The sequence below is a fragment of the Phyllobates terribilis genome, unplaced genomic scaffold (assembly GCF_046119375.1).
Source record: "Phyllobates terribilis strain yellow unplaced genomic scaffold, ASM4611937v1 Scaffold_10__3_contigs__length_209671492, whole genome shotgun sequence".
NCBI classification, from domain to species: domain Eukaryota; kingdom Metazoa; phylum Chordata; class Amphibia; order Anura; family Dendrobatidae; genus Phyllobates; species Phyllobates terribilis.
In genome coordinates, this window is record NW_027362770.1 from 201,244,711 (window position 1) to 201,269,041 (window position 24,331).

At 45.9% G+C, this 24,331-nt stretch overlaps 1 protein-coding gene across 1 annotated transcript in view; it reads left to right on the forward strand.

Moving 5' to 3' along the window:
- Nucleotides 1-22,908, forward strand: part of ST8SIA1 (ST8 alpha-N-acetyl-neuraminide alpha-2,8-sialyltransferase 1) — a 105,856-nt gene extending 82,948 nt beyond the window's left edge. Inside the window, exons 4-5 of the mRNA XM_073650541.1 lie at nt 6,537-6,629; nt 20,825-22,908. Of these exons, the coding sequence (XP_073506642.1) occupies nt 6,537-6,629; nt 20,825-21,302 (571 nt within the window). The 3' untranslated portion in view covers nt 21,303-22,908. The remainder of the gene's footprint in view (nt 1-6,536; nt 6,630-20,824) is intronic.
- The last annotated feature ends 1,423 nt before the right edge of the window (nt 22,909-24,331 follow it).

Here is a 24,331-nt window from a genome sequence, read left to right on the forward strand (position 1 = left end):
ACTTGGGCATCTCCTGTATATAATTATATATGTACAGCTGGTATAACTTGGGCATCTCCTGTATATAATTATATATGTACAGCTGGTATAACCTGAGCATCTCCTGTATATAATTATGTGTGTACAGCTGGTATAACCTGGGTATCTCCTGTATATAATTATATATGTACAGCTGGTATAACCTGGACATCTCCTGTATATAATTATATATGTACAGCTGGTATAACCTGAGCATCTCCTGTATATAATTATATATGTATAGCTGGTATAACCTGGGTATCTCCTGTATATAATTATATATGTATAGCTGGTATAACCTGGGCATCTCCTGTATATAATTATATATGTACAGCTGGTATAACCTGGGTATCTCCTGTATATAATTATATATGTACAGCTGGTATAACCTGGGTTTCTCCTGTATATAATTATATATGTATAGCTGGTATAACCTGGGTATCTCCTGTATATAATTATATATGTATAGCTGGTATAACCTGGGCATCTCCTGTATATAATTATATATGTACAGCTGGTATAACCTGGGTATCTGCTGTATATAATTATATATGTACAGCTGGTATAACCTGGGCATCTCCTGTATATAATTATATATGTACAGCTGGTATAACCTGGGCATCTCCTGTATATAATTATATATGTACAGCAGGTATAACCTGGGTATTTCCTGTATATAATTATATATGTACAGCTGGTATAACCTGGGCATCTCCTGTATATAATTATATATGTACAGCTGGTATAACCTGGGCATCTCCTGTATATAATTATATATGTACAGCTGGTATAACCTGAGCATCTCCTGTATATAATTATGTGTGTACAGCTGGTATAACCTGGGCATCTCCTGTATATAATTATATATGTACAGCTGGTATAACCTGGGTATCTCCTGTATATAATTATATATGTACAGCTGGTATAACCTGGGTATTACCTGTATATAATTATATATGTACAGCTGGTATAACCTGGGTATCTCCTGTATATAATTATATATGTACAGCTGGTATAACCTGGGCATCTCCTGTATATAATTATATATGTACAGCTGGTATAACCTGGGTATCTCCTGTATATAATTATATATGTACAGCTGGTATAACCTGGGTATTACCTGTATATAATTATATATGTACAGCTGGTATAACCTGGGCATCTCCTGTATATAATTATATATGTACAGCTGGAATAACCTGGGCATCTCCTGTATATAATTATATATGTACAGCTGGTATAACCTGAGCATCTCCTGTATATAATTATGTGTGTACAGCTGGTATAACCTGGGCATCTCCTGTATATAATTATATATGTACAGCTGGTATAACCTGGGTATCTCCTGTATATAATTATATATGTACAGCTGGTATAACCTGAGCATCTCCTGTATATAATTATATATGTATAGCTGGTATAACCTGGGTATCTCCTGTATATAATTATATATGTATAGCTGGTATAACCTGGGCATCTCCTGTATATAATTATATATGTACAGCTGGTATAACCTGGGTATCTCCTGTATATAATTATATATGTACAGCTGGTATAACCTGGGTTTCTCCTGTATATAATTATATATGTATAGCTGGTATAACCTGGGTATCTCCTGTATATAATTATATATGTATAGCTGGTATAACCTGGGCATCTCCTGTATATAATTATATATGTACAGCTGGTATAACCTGGGTATCTGCTGTATATAATTATATATGTACAGCTGGTATAACCTGGGCATCTCCTGTATATAATTATATATGTACAGCTGGAATAACCTGGGCATCTCCTGTATATAATTATATATGTACAGCTGGTATAACCTGAGCATCTCCTGTATATAATTATGTGTGTACAGCTGGTATAACCTGGGCATCTCCTGTATATAATTATATATGTACAGCTGGTATAACCTGGGTATCTCCTGTATATAATTATATATGTATAGCTGGTATAACCTGGGTATCTCCTGTATATAATTATATATGTATAGCTGGTATAACCTGGGCATCTCCTGTATATAATTATATATGTACAGCTGGTATAACCTGGGTATCTCCTGTATATAATTATATATGTACAGCTGGTATAACCTGGGTTTCTCCTGTATATAATTATATATGTATAGCTGGTATAACCTGGGTATCTCCTGTATATAATTATATATGTATAGCTGGTATAACCTGGGCATCTCCTGTATATAATTATATATGTACAGCTGGTATAACCTGGGTATCTGCTGTATATAATTATATATGTACAGCTGGTATAACCTGGGCATCTCCTGTATATAATTATATATGTACAGCTGGTATAACCTGGGCATCTCCTGTATATAATTATATATGTACAGCAGGTATAACCTGGGTATTTCCTGTATATAATTATATATGTACAGCTGGTATAACCTGGGCATCTCCTGTATATAATTATATTTGTACAGCTGGTATAACCTGGGCATCTCCTGTATATAATTATATATGTACAGCTGGTATAACCTGAGCATCTCCTGTATATAATTATGTGTGTACAGCTGGTATAACCTGGGCATCTCCTGTATATAATTATATATGTACAGCTGGAATAACCTGGGCATCTCCTGTATATAATTATATATGTACAGCTGGTATAACCTGAGCATCTCCTGTATATAATTATGTCTGTACAGCTGGTATAACCTGGGCATCTCCTGTATATAATTATATATGTACAGCTGGTATAACCTGGGTATCTCCTGTATATAATTATATATGTACAGCTGGTATAACCTGAGCATCTCCTGTATATAATTATGTGTGTACAGCTGGTATAACCTGGGTATCTCCTGTATATAATTATATATGTACAGCTGGTATAACTTGGGCATCTCCTGTATATAATTATATATGTACAGCTGGTATAACCTGGGTATCTCCTGTATATAATTATATATGTACAGCTGGTATAACCTGAGCATCTCCTGTATATAATTATGTGTGTACAGCTGGTATAACCTGGACATCTCCTGTATATAATTATATATGTACAGCTGGTATAACCTGAGCATCTCCTGTATATAATTATATATGTACAGCTGGTATAACTTGGGCATCTCCTGTATATAATTATATATGTACAGCTGGTATAACTTGGGCATCTCCTGTATATAATTATATATGTACAGCTGGTATAACCTGAGCATCTCCTGTATATAATTATGTGTGTACAGCTGGTATAACCTGGGTATCTCCTGTATATAATTATATATGTACAGCTGGTATAACCTGGACATCTCCTGTATATAATTATATATGTACAGCTGGTATAACCTGAGCATCTCCTGTATATAATTATATATGTATAGCTGGTATAACCTGGGTATCTCCTGTATATAATTATATATGTATAGCTGGTATAACCTGGGCATCTCCTGTATATAATTATATATGTACAGCTGGTATAACCTGGGTATCTCCTGTATATAATTATATATGTACAGCTGGTATAACCTGGGTTTCTCCTGTATATAATTATATATGTATAGCTGGTATAACCTGGGTATCTCCTGTATATAATTATATATGTATAGCTGGTATAACCTGGGCATCTCCTGTATATAATTATATATGTACAGCTGGTATAACCTGGGTATCTGCTGTATATAATTATATATGTACAGCTGGTATAACCTGGGCATCTCCTGTATATAATTATATATGTACAGCTGGTATAACCTGGGCATCTCCTGTATATAATTATATATGTACAGCAGGTATAACCTGGGTATTTCCTGTATATAATTATATATGTACAGCTGGTATAACCTGGGCATCTCCTGTATATAATTATATATGTACAGCTGGTATAACCTGGGCATCTCCTGTATATAATTATATATGTACAGCTGGTATAACCTGAGCATCTCCTGTATATAATTATGTGTGTACAGCTGGTATAACCTGGGCATCTCCTGTATATAATTATATATGTACAGCTGGTATAACCTGGGTATCTCCTGTATATAATTATATATGTACAGCTGGTATAACCTGAGCATCTCCTGTATATAATTATGTGTGTACAGCTGGTATAACCTGGGTATCTCCTGTATATAATTATATATGTACAGCTGGTATAACTTGGGCATCTCCTGTATATAATTATATATGTACAGCTGGTATAACCTGGGTATCTCCTGTATATAATTATATATGTACAGCTGGTATAACCTGGGTAACTCCTGTATATAATTATATATGTACAGCTGGTATAACCTGGGTATTACCTGTATATAATTATATTTGTACAGCTGGTATAACCTGGGCATCTCCTGTATATAATTATATATGTACAGCTGGTATAACCTGAGCATCTCCTGTATATAATTATGTGTGTACAGCTGGTATAACCTGGGCATCTCCTGTATATAATTATATATGTACAGCTGGAATAACCTGGGCATCTCCTGTATATAATTATATATGTACAGCTGGTATAACCTGAGCATCTCCTGTATATAATTATGTCTGTACAGCTGGTATAACCTGGGCATCTCCTGTATATAATTATATATGTACAGCTGGTATAACCTGGGTATCTCCTGTATATAATTATATATGTATAGCTGGTATAACCTGGGTATCTCCTGTATATAATTATATATGTATAGCTGGTATAACCTGGGCATCTCCTGTATATAATTATATATGTATAGCTGGTATAACCTGGGTATCTCCTGTATATAATTATATATGTATAGCTGGTATAACCTGGGCATCTCCTGTATATAATTATATATGTACAGCTGGTATAACCTGGGTATCTCCTGTATATAATTATATATGTATAGCTGGTATAACCTGGGTATCTCCTGTATATAATTATATATGTACAGCTGGTATAACCTGGGTATCTCCTGTATATAATTATATATGTACAGCTGGTATAACCTGGGCATCTCCTGTATATAATTATATATGTATAGCTGGTATAACCTGGGCATCTACTGTATATAATTATATATGTATAGCTGGTATAATCTGGGCATCTCCTGTATATAATTATATATGTACAGCTGGTATAACCTGGGCATCTCCTGTATATAATTATATATGTACAGCCGGTATAACCTGGGCATCTCCTGTATATAATTATATATGTACAGCTGGTATAACCTGGGCATCTCCTGTATATAATTATATATGTACAGCTGGTATAACCTGGATATCTCCTGTATATAATTATATATGTAGAGCTGGTATAACCTGGGCATCTCCTGTATATAATTATATATGTACAGCCGGTATAACCTGGGCATCTCCTGTATATAATTATATATGTATAGCTGGTATAACCTGGGCATCTCCTGTGTATAATTATATATGTACAGCTGGTATAACCTGGACATCTCCTGTATATAATTATATGTGTACAGCTGGTATAACCTGGGCATCTCCTGTATATAATTATATGTGTACAGCTGGTATAACCTGGGCATCTCCTGTATATAATTATATATGTACGGCTGGTATAACCTGGGCATCTCCTTTATATAATTATATATGTACAGCTGGTATAACCTGGACATCTCCTGTATATAATTATATGTGTACAGCTGGTATAACCTGGGTATCTCCTGTATATAATTATACATGTATCGCTGGTATAACCTGGGCATCTTCTGTATATAATTATATATGTACAGCTGGTATAACCTGGGCATCTCCTGTATATAATTATATGTGTACAGCTGGTATAACCTGGGCATCTCCTGTATATAATTATATGTGTACAGCTGGTATAACCTGGGCATCTCCTGTGTATAATTATATATGTACAGCTGGTATAACCTGGACATCTCCTGTATATAATTATATATGTACAGCTGCTATAACCTGGATATCTCCTGTATATAATTATATATGTACAGCTGCTATAACCTGGGTATTACCTGTATATAATTATATATGTACAGCTGGTATAACCTGGGCATCTCCTGTGTATAATTATATATGTACAGCTGGTATAACCTGGACATCTCCTGTATATAATTATATATGTACAGCTGCTATAACCTGGACATCTCCTGTATATAATTATATGTGTACAGCTGGTATAACCTGGGCATCTCCTGTGTATAATTATATATGTACAGCTGGTATAACCTGGACATCTCCTGTATATAATTATATATGTACAGCTGGTATAACCTGGGCATCTCCTGTATATAATTATATATGTACAGCTGGTATAACCTGAGTAGCTCCTGTATATAATACATATGTACAGCTGGTATAACCTGAGCATCTCCTGTATATAATTATATATGTACAGCTGGTATAACCTGGGTATCTCCTGTATATAATTATATATGTACAGCTGGTATAACCTGGACATCTCCTGTATATAATTATATGTGTACAGCTGGTATAGCCTGGGCTTCCGGTATAACCTAGGTACCTTCTGTATATAATGATGCAGGTACAGCCGGTATAACCTGGGTAGTCATCCTTGTCCCGTCTGCTCTCTCGCAGGTGTAACCTGCCTCCTCTGGGCAGTGATTACCGTCTGGACGTCGGGCTGAAGACGCAGCTGGTGACGGTGAACCCCTCCATCATAGATAAAAGGTATTGGGTTCTCGCCCCTCCCCCGCTGCCATAGTAATGGACCAGAGTCCGGTGGGTCGGGGGGGGGGGGGGGGGGGGGGGGGGGGATTCCTCCTGTTTTGGAGGTTTGTTCCTGACGTCAGAACTCCAGTTGATCAGAGGGGTCCGGTGTGAGGTGTCCACATCCTTTGGGGGTCTCTGCAGCCACAGATGTGCAGGAGGAGTCTGCAGATTGGGAGCGGAGGTCACAGGGAGGAGGGAAAGGTTCAGGGGTCAGGAAGTGGTGACAGAAGGAGACTGGACAAGGGGGAGTCGGGGGTCTCAGGAGTAATCCCATCCCCCATGTGTGACTCCCATGGTGGAACATGCAATGTATACACTGAATCCCCCCTGCTGTACGCCTCTCTGCCCCATCCACCTTTACATTTGCTAGTCCTTCCCCCTGGTGTATCCCCCCCATCTGTCCCCCTGATTTCCCCTGCTGTACAGTCCTGATCACCATTACTGGCCCCTTCATTTTTTTCATAGCCTGTACAATATCTTCAGAAATAAATGGAAATGAACCAAAGTTATATCCTCAGGATTTTTTAATTAGTGTCCAAAGTAATAGAATAATAAAACATTGTTTTCCTAGAATAAACAGCATGTGCAGCAATAAAGGCCCCTAATTAATACTTGGTTGCCCCCTAATTAATACTTGGTTGCCCCCTAATTAATACTTGGCTGCCCCCCTAATTAATACTTGGCTGCCCCCCTAATTAATACTTGGCTGCCCCCCTAATTAATACTTGGCTGCCCCCCTAATTAATACTTGGCTGCCCCCCTAATTAATACTCGCTTGCCCCCCTGATTAATACTCGCTTGCCCCCCTGATTAATACTCGCTTGCCCCCCTGATTAATACTCGCTTGCCCCCCTGATTAATACTTGGTTGCCCCCACCTAATTAATACTTGGTTGCCCCCTAATTAATACTTGGCTGCCCCCTAATTAATAATTGGTTGCCCTCCTAATTAATAATTGGTTGCCCCCTAATTAATACTTGGCTGCCCCCCTAATTAATTCTTGGTTGCCCCCCTAATTAATTCTTGGTTGCCCTCCTAATTAATTCTTGGTTGCCCTCCTAATTAATACTTGGTTGCCCCCCCTAATTAATACTTGGTTGCCCCCCTAATTAATACTTGGTTGCCCCCCTAATTAATACTTGGTTGCCCCCCTAATTAACTCGGTTACTCCCCTAATTAATACTCTGTTTTCCCCCTAATTAATACTCTGTTGCCCTCCTAATTAATACTCGGTTGCCCCCCTGATTAATACTCGCTTGCCCCCCTAATTAATACTCTGTTTTCCACCTAATTAATACTCTGTTTTCCCCCTAATTAATACTCTGTTGCCCTCCTAATTAATACTCGGTTGCCCCCCTGATTAATACTCGCTTGCCCCCCTAATTAATACTCTGTTTTCCACCTAATTAATACTCTGTTTTCCCCCTAATTAATACTCGGTTGCCCCCCTGATTAATACTCGCTTGCCCCCCTGATTAATACTCGCTTGCCCCCTGATTAATACTCGGTTGCTCCCCTGATTAATACTTGGTTGCCCCCCCTAATTAATACTTGGTTGCCCCCTAATTAATACTTGGCTGCCCCCTAATTAATAATTGGTTGACCTCCTAATTAATAATTGGTTGCTCCCTAATTAATACTTGGCTGCCCCCCTAATTAATTCTTGGTTGCCCTCCTAATTAATTCTTGGTTGCCCTCCTAATTAATACTTGGTTGCCCCCTAATTAATACTTGGTTGCCCTCCTAATTAATATTAGGTTGCCCCCCTAATTAATACTTGGTTGCCCCCCTAATTAATACTTGGTTGCCCCCCTAATTAATACTTGGTTGCCCCCCTAATTAATACTTGGTTGCCCCCCTAATTAACTCGGTTACTCCCCTAATTAATACTCTGTTTTCCCCCTAATTAATACTCTGTTTTCCCCCTAATTAATACTCTGTTTTCCCCCTAATTAATACTCTGTTGCCCTCCTAATTAATACTCGGTTGCCCCCCTGATTAATACTCGCTTGCCCCCCTAATTAATACTCGCTTGCCCCCCTAATTAATACTCTGTTTTCCACCTAATTAATACTCGGTTGCCCCCCTGATTAATACTCGCTTGCCCCCCTGATTAATACTCACTTGCCCCCCTGATTAATACTTGGTTGCCCCTCTAATTAATACCTGGTTGCCCCCCTAATTAATACTTGGTTGCCCCCTTCTGGCATTGCTGACGGCCTCCACACGTTTCTTCTAGCCATCTATAAGCTTCTTGCTCTTCTCTGGAGTTTTCTCCCATCATCCTTTGCAGTTTGTTCGAGCTCTTGAATGTCTGCAGGGTCTTTTCCCCTATGGCAGAATGGGATTGAGGTCAGGACTCATTGAGGCCATTTTATAACCGTCCATTTTGTCTTTTTCCACCATTCCTCTGTACTTTTGGATGTGGCTTTGGGTCATTGTCTTGCTGGAGGACCCATGATCTTCGACTCAAACCAAGTTTTCTTACACTGGGGAGGACATTTCGCTCTAAAATCTCTTGATCATTCTCTGATTTCGTGATTCCTGCGATACGGTCAAGGCCTCCAGTACCAGACGCAGCAAAACAACCCCACAGCATCACAGATCCACCATGCTTAACTGTTGGTAAGGTGTTTTTTCTCCTTCTCCCATGACGGCACCACTGAGAGAGGGGCTCCACCCTTCAAGGACAGGAAACCTACAGATAAAAAGGTCTGTACCTCTCTCCCGCATCAGTTGGTTTCCTGTCCTTGACGGGGACCTACAGGAGAAGGAGGAAGAAACAGGAAAAAGAAAAGCAGAACAATACGGATTTACCAGGCCCGGCCAGAACGGTTCAGGCCGCGGGGGTTCCCTGCCTCGGCTAGTGCGGTGTCCTGTAGCGCCACCGCTGGGGTCAGTGGGCCTCTAGGGTGGCAGGGAGACGCAGCGCAGGAGAAGATTGGAGCCGCCGCGTTCTCCAGTAGTGTCGGGGCCCAGGTTGGTGAGTATACCGGGGCTTCCGGGGCCCAGGTCGGTGAGTATGCCTGGGCTTCCGGGGACCATTGCGGTGGCAGCGACGTGTACAACCAGATCTTTAATGGTCTGGCTAGATCAGTTAGAGGCGCAACTTAGAAACTAAACGTTAAGGGATAACATACTAGGCTCCATCCCGGTAACGAAGGGCGCAGCAACTTTTTTGGCTGACGCTTCAGCCGATTCCGTCAGACTGGCAGCCGGAGCGGCGAGCTTCTCTAACGCGTCCAGGTGGGCCCTCTGGCTTAAATGTTGGCCGGGTGACCTCCAAACCAAATCTAGGCTGTGTTCCATGCCTTGCGATGGATCTACTCTGGATGATATCCTCGACAAGGCTGGGGATAACAAGAAACACTTCCCGGTCTTCTCCGGTACTTCATACAGGAAGTCTTTTCGGAGCAGGAAATTTATGCCCAGGAAATCCCCCCCCAAAGATCAGGATAGTTGGGAGGATAGGAAGAAAAGGGCCAAATGGTTTATGTTTAACAGGCCCCCCCCCCAGCGATAACAGGAAGCTCCAGGTGGGGACGAGATTTCTTCTTTTCCTCCCAGCCTGGGAAAAAAATATCAAACAGCCCTTGGATTTTAGACTTGATAAAAACAGGACTAAAATTCCCGTCCGAACTTTGTCATAACCCCCATGAGGTCATCAGGGGTAGAACAACTAGCACTAGAAGAAGAAATTCTAGGCCTAATAGAGAAAGCAGTCCTTCAGGAAGTCCCTGCACAGGAGGAAGGCGAAGGATCCTACTCCCCTCTCTTCCTCAGGAAAAGACCAGACGGGACATTAAGGACAATCGTAAACCTGAAAAAATTGAACAAATTTCGAAAAAGTGCAAACCTTCAAGATGGAGTCAGTGAAATTATTGTTCCCAGTTTTATGACTGTCCTGGATCTCAAGGACGCCTATTATCACGTCCCCATACACAGAGACTACCAGAAATTCCTGAGAGTAGCCATATCGCTAAAAGGAGTAGTCAAACACTACCAGTATACGGCCCTCACCTATCGGTCTAGCTATAGCCCCAAGGGCAGAGGTAATGGCCCATCTGAGGGAGCAAAACATCCTGATCACCCCGTACCTGGACGATCTGCTAATAGGCAACTCGTTCAACCGTTGCAAGGACCATCTAAGCAAGGGTCATGAGTTCCTTCGCGAATTTAGGCTGGCTTCTGAACCTAAAAAAGTCCAGGTTGGAGTCGGATCAAGTGCAAGAATATCTAGGTATCTTATTAGATTCAAGGAATCAGGAATGCCGTCTCCCGGCAGGGAAAATCTAGAAGATGATAGCCCGGATATCTTATGTGAAAGACCATCCCTCTATGATGGGAGCAATGTCCCTTCTAGGTTCCATGACTGCTTGTATCCTGGGGGTCCGTTGCGCTCAGTTGCACACCAGGGACTTGCAATGAGAAATCTTGGGGGCAGAAAAGTCACTATGTCGGCTAATTTTGTCATCAAAAACCTTGCTTTCCCTAATCTGGTGTACGGAGGTGGACAATTTAACCAGAGGCGTTCCATGGACAATCTCAGCGTCACAGGTCCTAACTACAGATGCAAGCCCCAGGGGGTTGGGGGGGCTCAACTAAATGACCAAATAGCTCAGGGGGTCTGGTCAGAGGATTTGGAAGGGGTATCTTCCAACATGAAGGAACTTCTGGCAGTAAAATTCGCTGTCTCAAAATTCCTAAACACCCTACGGGGACACTATGTAAGAGTTTTTTCAGACAACAGGGTAGTAGTGGCGTATTTAAATCGCCAGGGGGGGGACCCGGTTCCATCCTCTACTACAGGTGTCAAAACCATCCTCCAGGTAGCAGAGAACAATTTGGAGTCCCCTTCTGCACTCCACATACAAGGAACAGAAGATATTACAGGGCGAATGGTAGCTGAATCAGTTGGTGGTCAACCAACTCATGGAATTTTGGGGGAACCCTTCCATAGACCTATTCGCCAACTGGCAGAACAAAAAGGTGGACATATTCTGCTCAATCAGCCCCAAGGGGAACCCAGCGGCATTAGATGCCTTCTCAATCCCATGGGACCACCAGCTAACCTATGCCTTTCCTCCGATCGCTCTGATTCCGGCGGTTCTGAGGAACATCAGGGAAGACAAGGCAAGCATAATTCTGATAGCCCCCTTCTGGCTGAAGAGGCCCTGGTTCTCCTGGCTGAGGATAATGTCCACCTCCGACCCCTGGGTTCTTCCGGAGATTCCGGATCTCCTTTTCCAGGGACCGGTCTTCCACCCTCAGGTAGCAAATCTACACTTGACACTTGGCGCTATTAAGGGATAGAGGGTTTTCCCCGAATTTAATCTCCACTCTACTACAGAGTAGGAAACCCGTAACCACCAGACTTTTTACGGTAAAACCTGGAAAAAATTTCTCTCATTTGCGGGTTCGAAGGTACTAGGGGAGGCCCCCATTGCTTCCATCTTAGAATTCCTGCAAAAGGGGTTGGAGCGGGGTGTGGCCACAAGCACTCTAAAGGTTCAGGTGGCGGCACTGGGAGCGCTATATAACTGCGACCTGGCCGGAAATAGGTGGATTTCTAGGTTCATCAAGGCATCACACAGGTCTAGGCCCATCCCCTCCCGGAATACTCCTCCTTGAGACTTAAATTTAGTTCTTTCAGCCCTAACCAAACATCCCTTTGAACCTTTAGCGGATGCATCTCTAAAAGTCCTATCTCTTAAGACGTCTCTCTTTGTAGCCCTCACATCGGCACTTAGAGTTAGCGACATACAAGCCTTATCAGCAGGGCCCCTCTTGACGCAAATTCTAGAGGACACTTAGGACTGACCCAGCATACCTTCCTAAGGTGGGATCACTCTTCCATAGATCACAGGAGGTCACCCTCCCTTCCTTTTGTTTGAATCCCAAAAACAGGGGGGGAAGAAAACCTTCACACCTTAGACTTCAGAAGGTGCATCATCCAGTACTTGGAGGACACACGGGAGTGTAGGAAGGACAGGTCTCTCTTTGTGCTTCCAGGGTCCTCGGAAGGGACAGAAAGCTTCCAAGGGCACACTGGCAAGGTGGATTAGGGACGCCATCTCCCTGGCATACTCATCTAGCGGGGAGACCACCCCGGAAGACTTAAAGGCTCACTCGACTAGGACAGAGAAAGCCGGCGCTTCAATTGAACAGATATGTAGAGCTTCAACCTGGTCTTCCCCTGCTACATTCTTTAAGCACTACCTCTTCTTCGGAACTTACCTTTGGTAGAAGGGTTCTGGAAGCGGTGGTCCCTCCCTAAACGCCACTTCTCTGCAATTCTCTCCGTGGTTCCGTCATGGGGGAAGGAGAAAGACATAGTTACTTACTGGTAACGGGATTTCTCGGAGCCCATGACGGCACCCGTACATTCCCTCCCTTCATGCATGGGTGCGCACATTTAATTATTACCTATATTTAGTCACAGGGTGTGTCTGGTAAACTTCTTAAAAATGTTAAAATTTGTGTTACTAGCCTGGGGGTCCTCTCTGTGCTCTTAGCCTTAGCCAGGGGCTTTCCATCCGTTACATAGTAATTTTCCTCTTGCTGAAGTCCTAGATTCCTCTTTCACTGCCCCATAAAGTGTAATGCCAACAAGTGACCCCCCAAACACAGTATGATACCTCCACATGCACAGTAGGATGATTCTATTGTACCCCACTTCAACTCCCAAGGCAACATATGGTGACCCCAACACAGTATGATCCCCAACTATGACTCCCATACAGTATGATGGACCCCACACAAACCTTCACACTGTATAATTGCTTTCATACATTATAATGGCCCCACATAGCCTTCCATATAGTATAATACGCCACCCATAATCCTCCATATAGTATAATGCGCCCACCATAATCCTCCATATAGTATAGTGAACTTCCCATGGTCCTCCATAGAATATAATGCATTCCCCATAGTCCTTCATACTGTATGATGCACTCCCCATAGACCTCCATATAGTATAATGCACTCCACATAGTCCTCCATAAAATATAATGCACTCTCCATAGTCTTCTATACAGTATAATGCACTCCCCATAATCCTCCATACAGTATAAGGCACTTCCCATAGTCCTCCATACAGTATAAGGCACTCCCCATAGTCCTCCATACAGTATAATGCACTCCCCATAATCCTCCATACAGTATAAGGCACTCCCCATAGTCCTACAGTATAATGCACTCCCCATAGTCCTCCATATAGTATAATGCACTCCCCATAGTCCTCCATATAGTATAGTGCACTCCCCATAGTCCTCCATAGAATATAATGCACTTCCCATAGTCCTCCATAGAATATAATGCACTCTCCATAGTCTTCCATACAGTATAATGCACTTCCCATAAGCCTCCATACAGTATAAGGCACTCCCCATAGTCCTCCATAGAATATAATGCACTCCCCATAGTCCTCCATAGAATATAATGCACTCCCCATAGTCCTCCATAGAATATAATCCACTCTCCATAGTCTTCCATACAGTATAATGCACTCCCCATAATCCTCCATACAGTATAAGGCACTCCCCATAGTCCTCCATACAGTATAATGTACTCCCCATAGTCCTCCATAGAATATAATGCACTCCCCATAGTCCTCCATAGAATATAATGCACTCTCCATCGTCTTCCATACAGTATAATGCACTCCCCATAGTCCTCCATACAGTATATTACACACTCTATAGGGTAAAATGCAGACCCCATATAGTATAATGCACCCCACAGTCCTGCAGTATTATGGGCACCACGTACTCACTGATTTTAAAATACCGTGTATTTTAAATAAGCCGACCCGAATATAAGCCAAGGCCCTAATTTTACCACAAAAAAATGGGAAAACTTATTGACTTGAGTATAAGCCTAGGGTGGGAACTGCATCAACTACTGGTAAATTTCCCCAACCTGGTATGTATGGCACCCCTCATTCCCCAATCCTGGTATGCATTGCTCCCTTTTCCCCAATCCTGGTACGCATTGCTCCCTCATCTTCAATCCTGCTATGTATGGCCTCCTCATCCCCCAATCCTGGTACGCATGGCACCCCTCATCCTCAATCCTGGTACGCATTGCTCCCTCATCCTCAATCCTAGTACGCATTGCTCCCTTATCCCCAATCCTGGTACGCATGGCTCCCTCATCCCCAATCCTGGTATGCATGGCTCACTCATCCCCAATCCTGGTATACATGGCACCCCTCATTCCCTCAATCCTGGTATGCATTGCACCCCTTACCCCCAATCCTGGTATGCATGGCCCCCTCACCCCCAATCCTGGAATGCATGGTCCCCTCACTCCCCATTCCTGGTATGCATGGTCCCCTCATCCCCCAATCCTGGCATGTATGGCCCCATTACTGCACACATAAAAAAATAAACACTTATACTCACCTTTACGTGGTGTTTTTTCCACCATTCGCACCAGCCTTCGAAGACATCTCTTGTCAAGTTTCCTCTTTCCCCCGCGTCCAGGGAGGTTCTTGACGGTTCCATGCTTGGCAAATTTCTTAATAACATTGCACACTGTTGAAACTGTGATACCAAGGTGGTAGGAGATGGCTTTATACCCTTTGGAAGTCTTGTGTTTGCTAATAATAGCAGTTCTGATGTCCTCAGACAGCTCCTTTGTCTTCACCATTGTGACATAGGAACAGGGCCTACCATGTGGCTTTTTAAAAGTCTGAAGTCATCATTCATTGGCTAATTCATGTCACATGGGCACCGACAATCCCAGGAGAATCCTCTCTCTTGTGATTTACCACAGGCGAGTCACAATGTGTTTCCATAGTAAATGAATATAAAGGAGCTGATACCAGTGACAGCAGCTTTAGGGTTTTCTGTTTTCCCTCCATTGTTTTTTGTTATAAATTCTTGTTTCTCATTTGCTCTTTTGTATTTAACACGAGTCTCTATACAAGAAACGGCTTCACTGGATACATTGTGTCAGGAGATATTCCACATTATGTCCTTACACGTCCCAGGGCCAATAACCAGGAGCAGGACTGTATATACGGGGTCGGACTGTATGTCTTCTGTCTGTTCCCCTGATACTTGGGATCTCCTGTCTCCCCTCCCCCATCTTTTCCCCATCCTGGTCCCCCAGTATTGGGGGTCCGCAGATCCCACCAGAGAGGTAGCACTGGACCATTTGCTCCTCTCGCCACCCGTCTCGCCGGCGGCCTCTTCTGTGGACGATTCATTAATTGCATTTATAGGGAGGTTTTCCGCCCGCGGCTCCGGCTATCGGGCGATCATCAGTGCGAGCAGGAAGGGGACACCAGATCCGGGTGCAGGGTTTCCGGGCGATCCGGGGTCACAGGGCCGTCGTGCTGCTCATCCTTATCATGGAGCAAGATGGAGGATCCAGATAACGGAGCTGTGCACAGAAAATGGTGTGAGGAGAGCGGCAGTGCCCCGATATAACATAGGACATGTAGCATCCTGCGGAGAGTGGAGCGGCAGTGCCACGATATAACATAGGACATGTAGCATCGTGCAGAGAGGAGAGCGGCAGTGCCCCGATATAATATAGGACATGTAGCATCCTGCAGAGAGGAGAGCGGCAGTGCCCCGATATAACATAGGACATGTAGCATCCTGCAGAGAGGAGAGCGGCAGTGCCCCGATATAACATAGGACATGTAGCATCCTGCAGAGAGGAGAGCGGCAGTGCCCCGATATAACATAGGACATGTAGCATCCTGCAGAGAGGAGAGCGGCAGTGCCCCGATATAACATAGGACATGTAGCATCCTGCAGAGAGGAGAGCGGCAGTGCCCCGATATAACATAGGACATGTAGCATCGTGCAGAGAGGAGAGCGGCAGTGCCCCGATATAACATAGGACATGTAGCATCCTGCGGAGAGTGGAGCGGCAGTGCCCCGATATAACATAGGACATGTAGCATCGTGCAGAGAGGAGAGCGGCAGTGCCCCGATATAACATAGGACATGTAGCATCCTGCAGAGAGGAGAGCGGCAGTGCCCCGATATAACATAGGACATGTAGCATCCTGCGGAGAGTGGAGCGGCAGTGCCCCGATATAATATAGGACATGTAGCATCATGCAGAGAGGAAAGCGGCAGTGCCCCGATATAACATAGGACATGTAGCATCCTGCAGAGAGGAGAGCGGCAGTGCCCCGATATAACATAGGACATGTAGCACCCTGCAGAGAGGAGAGCGGCAGTGCCCCGATATAACATAGGACATGTAGCATCCTGCAGAGAGGAGAGCGGCAGTGCCCCGATATAACATAGGACATGTAGCATCCTGCAGAGAGGAGAGCGGCAGTGCCACGATATAACATAGGACATGTAGCATCCTGCGGAGAGTGGAGCGGCAGTGCCCCGATATAATATAGGACATGTAGCATCATGCAGAGAGGAAAGCGGCAGTGCCCCGATATAACATAGGACATGTAGCATCCTGCAGAGAGGAGAGCGGCAGTGCCCCGATATAACATAGGACATGTAGCACCCTGCAGAGAGGAGAGCGGCAGTGCCCCGATATAACATAGGACATGTAGCATCCTGCAGAGAGGAGAGCGGCAGTGCCCCGATATAACATAGGACATGTAGCATCCTGCAGAGAGGAGAGCGGCAGTGCCCCGATATAACATAGGACATGTAGCACCCTGCAGAGAGGAGAGCGGCAGTGCCCCGATATAACATAGGACATGTAGCATCGTGCGGAGAGGAGAGCGGCAGTGCCACGATATAACATAGGACATGTAGCATCGTGCAGAGAGGAGAGCGGCAGTGCCCCGATATAACATAGGACATGTAGCATCCTGCAGAGAGGAGAGCGGCAGTGCCCCGATATAACATAGGACATGTAGCATCCTGCAGAGAGGAGAGCGGCAGTGCCCCGATATAACATAGGACATGTAGCATCCTGCGGAGAGGAGAGCGGCAGTGCCCCGATATAATATAGGACATGTAGCATCCTGCAGAGAGGAGAGCGGCAGTGCCCCGATATAACATAGGACATGTAGCATCCTGCAGAGAGGAGAGCGGCAGTGCCCCGATATAACATAGGACATATAGCATCCTGCAGAGAGGAGAGCGGCAATGCCCCGATATAACATAGGACATGTAGCATCCTGCAGAGAGGAGAGCGGCAGTGCCCAGATATAACATAGGACATATAGCATCCTGCGGAGAGGAGAGCGGCAGTGCCCCGATATAACATAGGACATGTAGCATCCTGCAGAGAGGAGAGCGGCAGTGCCCCGATATAACATAGGACATGTAGCATCCTGCAGAGAGGAGAGCGGCAGTGCCCCGATATAACATAGGACATGTAGCATCCTGCAGAGAGGAGAGCGGCAGTGCCCCGATGTAACATAGGACATGTAGCATCATGCAGAAAGGAGAGCGGCAGTGCCCCGATATAACATAGGACATATAGCATCCTGCAGAGAGGAGAGCGGCAGTGCCCCGATGTAACATAGGACATGTAGCATACTGCAGAGAGGAGAGCGGCAGTGCCCCGATATAACATAGGACATGTAGCATCCTGCAGAGAGGAGAGCGGCAGTGCTCCGTTATAACATAGGACATGTAGCATCCTGCAGAGAGGAGAGCGGCAGTGCCCCGATATAACATAGGACATGTAGCATCCTGCGAAGAGGAGAGCGACAGTGCCCCGATATAACATAGGACATGTAGCATCCTGCAGAGAGGAGAGCGGCAGTGCCCCGATATAACATAGGACATGTAGCATCCTGCAGAGAGGAGAGCGGCAGTGCCCCGATATAACATAGGACATGTAGCATCCTGCAGAGAGGAGAGCGGCAGTGCCCCGATATAACATAGGACATGTAGCATCCTGCAGAGAGGAGAGCGGCACTGCTCCGATATAACATAGGACATGTAGCACCCTGCAGAGAGGAGAGCGGCAGTGCCCCGATATAACATAGGACATGTAGCATCCTGCAGAGAGGAGAGCGACAGTGCCCCAATATAACATAGGACATGTAGCATCCTGCAGAGAGGAGAGCGGCAGTGCCCCGATATAACATAGGACATGTAGCACCCTGCAGAGAGGAGAGCGGCAGTGCCCCGATATAACATAGGACATGTAGCATCCTGCAGAGAGGAGAGCGGCATTGCCCCGATATAACATAGGACATGTAGCATCCTGCAGAGAGGAGAGCGGCAGTGCCCCGATATAACATAGGACATGTAGCATCCTGCAGTGAGGAGAGCGGCAGTGCACCGATATAACATAGGACATGTAGCATCCTGCAGAGAGGAGAGCGGCAGTGCCCCGATATAACATAGGACATGTAGCATCCTGCAGAGAGGAGAGCGGCAGTGCCCCGATATAACATAGGACATGTAGCATCCTGCAGAGAGGAGAGCGGCAGTGCCCCGATATAACATAGGACATATAGCACCCTGCAGAGAGGAGAGCGGCAGTGCCCCGATATAACATAGGACATGTAGCATCCTGCGGAGAGGAGAGCGGCAGTGCCACGATATAACATAGGACATGTAGCATCCTGCCGAGAGGAGAGCGGCAGTGCTCCGATATAACATAGGACATGTAGCATCCTGCCGAGAGGAGAGCGGCAGTGCTCCGATATAACATAGGACATGTAGCATCCTGCGGAGAGGAGAGCGGCAGTGCCCCGATATAACATAGGACATGTAGCATCCTGCAGAGAGGAGAGCGGCAGTGCCCCGATATAACATAGGACATGTAGCATCCTGCAGAGAGGAGAGCGGCAGTGCCCCGATATAACATAGGACATGTAGCATCCTGCAGAGAGGAGAGCGGCAGTGCCCCGATATAACATAGGATATGTAGCATCCTGCGGAGAGGAGAGCGGCAGTGCCCCGATATAACATAGGACATGTAGCATCCTGCAGAGAGGAGAGCGGCAGTGCTCCGATATAACATAGGACATGTAGCATCCTGCGGAGAGGAGAGCGGCAGTGCCCCGATATAACATAGGACATGTAGCATCCTGCAGAGAGGAGAGCGGCAGTGCCCCGATATAACATAGGACATGTAGCATCCTGCAGAGAGTAGAGCGGCAGTGCCCCGATATATACATAGGACATGTAGCATCCTGCAGGGATGAGAGCGGCAGTGCCCCGATATAACATAGGACATGTAGCATCCTGCAGAGAGGAGAGCGGCAGTGCCCCGATATAACATAGGACATGTAGCATCCTGCAGAGAGGAGAGCGGCAGTGCCCCGATATAACATAGGACATGTAGCATCCTGCGGAGAGGAGAGCGGCAGTGCCCCGATATAACATAGGACATGTAGCATCCTGCAGAGAGGAGAGCGGCAGTGCCCCGATATAACATAAGACATGTAGCATCCTGCAGAGAGGAGAGCGGCAGTGCCCCGATATAACATAGGACATGTAGCATCCTGCGGAGAGGAGAGCGGCAGTGCCCCGATATAACATAGGACATATAGCATCCTGCAGAGAGGAGAGCGGCAGTGCCCCGATATAACATGGGACATGTAGCATCCTGCAGAGAGGAGAGCGGCAGTGCTCCGATATAACATAGGACATGTAGCATCCTGCAGAGAGGAGAGCGGCAGTGCCCCGATATAACATGGGACATGTAGCATCCTGCAGAGAGGAGAGCGGCAGTGCTCCGATATAACATAGGACATGTAGCATCCTGCAGAGAGGAGAGCGGCAGTGCCCCGATATAACATAGGACATGTAGCATCCTGCGGAGAGGAGAGCGGCAGTGCCCCGATATAATATAGGACATGTAGCATCCTGCAGAGAGGAGAGCGGCAGTGCCCCGATATAACATAGGACATGTAGCATCCTGCAGAGAGGAGAGCGGCAGTGCCCCGATATAACATAGGACATGTAGCATCCTGCAGAGAGGAGAGCGGCAGTGCCCCGATATAACATAGGACATGTAGCACCCTGCAGAGAGGAAAGCGGCAGTGCCCCGATATAACATGGGAAATAGGTAAATGACATTGGAGATCTCCACCTTCTTCCTGGTGTCACATAGTAAGGCTTCCCCTCTGCGGGGGGCTCGGCAGGTTGTGGCCCCTGATCTCCAGTAGAGGCTGGCTCACCCCATGTCTCGGACCTTCATCCCTGACGTTGCCCCTCTCTGATACGTTTCCTCTTTTCCTCCAGGTTCCAGAACTTGCTGTGGTCCCGCAGGTCCTTTGTGGAGAGTCTGAAGATCTACAAGTCCAGTTTTGTCTACATGCCGGCGTTCTCCATGCGCCACGGCACCGAGCCGTCCCTGAGAGTCTACTACACCCTCGCCGACTTCAGATCCAACCAGTCCGTGCTGTTCGCCAACCCCAACTTCCTGCGCAACGTCGGCAAATTCTGGAAGAACAAAGGCGTCCACTCCAAGCGTCTGTCCACCGGCCTCTTCATGGTCAGCGCCGCCCTGAGCCTGTGCGAGGAGGTCACCGTCTACGGCTTCTGGCCCTTCCAGATAGACCTGAAGGGGAGTCCCATCCGGCACCACTACTACGACGACGTCCCGCCGCTCAGGGGCTTCCACTCTATGCCCGAGGAGTTCCTGCAGCTCTGGTTACTGCACAAGTCGGGGGTCCTGCGGGTGCAGCTGGGACATTGCAACACGGAGGAACCTCAATGAAAATGACCACTGTTGGGCACTGCGACACCCCTGGAACTGCACTCCGTGGTGGTCCGCACCCTGTGATGGTCTGCACTGGATGTAGTGACTGGAGACTAAAGTGCCAAATCCCCGTCCTCCTGAGCGGGTGCAGAGCTCCAGGCAAACATCTGAATTTTTTTATCTTTTTATTTTGGCTGCTGATTTTAGGTTATTTTAGAAATGAATGTAGAATTAAAAAAAAAAAAAAAAGTTCAGACGCGAGCAACAGCAGGCGTCCGGAAACAGCCGGCGCCCAGCAACAGCAGGCGTCCGGAAACAGCCGGCGCCCAGCAACAGCAGGCGTCCGGAAACAGCCGGCGCCCAGCAACAGCAGGCGTCCGGAAACAGCCGGCGCCCAGCAACAGCAGGCGTCCGGAAACAGCCGGCGCCCAGCAACAGCAGGCGTCCGGAAACAGCCGGCGCCCAGCAACAGCAGGCGTCCGGAAACAGCCGGCGCCCAGCAACAGCAGGAATCCGGAAACAGCCGGCGCCCAGCAACAGCAGGCGTCCGGAAACATCCGGCGCCCAGCAGCAGCAGGCGTCCGGAAACAACAGGCGCCCAGCAACAGCAGTCATCCGGAAACAGCCGGCGCCCAGCAACAGCAGGCGTCCGGAAACAACAGGCGCCCAGCAACAGCAGGCGTTCTGAAACAACCGGCGCCCAGCAACAGCAGGCATCCGGAAACAGCCGGCGCCCAGCAACAGCAGGTGTCCGGAAACCGCAAGCGCCCAGCAACAGCAGGCATCCGGAAACCGCAAGCGCCCAGCAACAGCAGGCGTACGGAAACAGCCAGCACCAGCACCAGCTTTTTTTATTTCCTGGACAGATGCCAGGACTTTGATTTGGCGTCAGACCAAACCAGCTGATCGTTTCTATGCTTTTTGCATACGCAGGATGGAGGGGCGGGGTGCTGCGCTGAATGACGCCGGCGGCGCTCTCGCCTTTCTCCAGCGTCGGCTCTGTGCTCGCCGTCTTCAGGACGGGTCACTGCACGTCTGCATCCGTGTTCTCCGCATGTATGTTCTATGTGTGTGGCGGTTGTGAATGGGGAGAAAATGTGAAGGATTTCAGGGATTTATTACGTTGCGGCCGGGTGGATCGGCGCCGGCGCGCTCCTTTTACGATTGTTTTCTACATTCCTTGCGCCACACAGCGACTTGTGGTTACCGCTCCGTTTGGTTTCTTTCGATGCACTGATACATTGTAACATTTCCTCTCCGGAGGAATTGACTTCCTAAATTTCGTTCCGGCCAGCACTATTTTAGCAATCAGAGCGGTGCGCGGTCCGCCGGCGCTAATAATGGCAGATAGGCGCCAGGTCTGTGGCGTAGCGGGGACGGACCGGGGATATCCCGCCAGGCTCAATTTCCCCCAAATGCAGAAGGAGCTCGAAGGTCTTGATAACTGCACGAGATTTGTATTACGCGAAGCATGACGATATAATCCAGCGCTAATCTTACCAGACGTAACTGTAGAAGATCGCGGCCATCCTGCAATAACCACAGAACTGTCCGCTGGATCGAGGCGTAACCACGTCCTGTGGCATTGTGACAATTAAAATGTGAAATCATTGTCCACCCTGAATGTGTTATCCGTCATTTCAGATGGACATCCTGTATTATACTCCAGAGCTGCACTCACTATTCTGCTGGTGCAGTCACTGTGTACATACATTACATTACTGATCCTGAGTTACATCCTGTATTATACCCCAGAGCTGCACTCACTATTCTGCTGGTGCAGTCACTGTGTACATACATTACATTACTGATCCTGAGTTACATCCTGTATTATACTCCAGAGCTGCACTCACTATTCTGCTGGTGCAGTCACTGTGTACATACATTACATTACTGATCCTGAGTTACCTCCTGTATTATACTCCAGAGCTGCACTCACTATTCTGCTGGTGCAGTCACTGTGTACATACATTACATTACTGATCCTGAGTTACATCCTGTATTATACTTCAGAGCTGCACTCACTATTCTGCTGGTGCAGTCACTGTGTACATACATTACATTACTGATCCTGAGTTACATCCTGTATTATACTCCAGAGCTGCACTCACTATTCTGCTGGTGCAGTCACTGTGTACATACATTACATTACTGATCCTGAGTTACCTCCTGTATTATACTCCAGAGCTGCACTCACTATTCTGCTGGTGCAGTCACTGTGTACATACATTACATTACTGATCCTGAGTTACATCCTGTATTATACTTCAGAGCTGCACTCACTATTCTGCTGGTGCAGTCACTGTGTACATACATTACATTACTGATCCTGAGTTACCTCCTGTATTATACTCCAGAGCTGCACTCACTATTCTGCTGGTGCAGTCACTGTGTACATACATTACATTACTGATCCTGAGTTACATCCTGTATTATACTTCAGAGCTGCACTCACTATTCTGCTGGTGCAGTCACTGTGTACATACATTACATTACTGATCCTGAGTTACATCCTGTATTATACTCCAGAGCTGCACTCACTATTCTGCTGGTGCAGTCACTGTGTACATACATTACATTACTGATCCTGAGTTACCTCCTGTATTATACTCCAGAGCTGCACTCACTATTCTGCTGGTGCAGTCACTGTGCACATACATTACTGATCCTGAGTTACCTCCTGTATTATACCCCAGAGCTGCACTCACTATTCTGCTGGTGGAGTCACTGTGTACATACATTACATTACTGATCCTGAGTTACCTCCTGTATTATACTCCAGAGCTGCACTCACTATTCTGCTGGTGCAGTCACTGTGTACATACATTACATTACTGATCCTGAGTTACATCCTGTATTATACTCCAGAGCTGCACTCACTATTCTGCTGGTGCAGTCACTGTGTACATACATTACATTACTGATCCTGAGTTACCTCCTGTATTATACTCCAGAGCTGCACTCACTATTCTGCTGGTGCAGTCACTGTGTACATACATTACATTACTGATCCTGAGTTACATCCTGTATTATACTTCAGAGCTGCA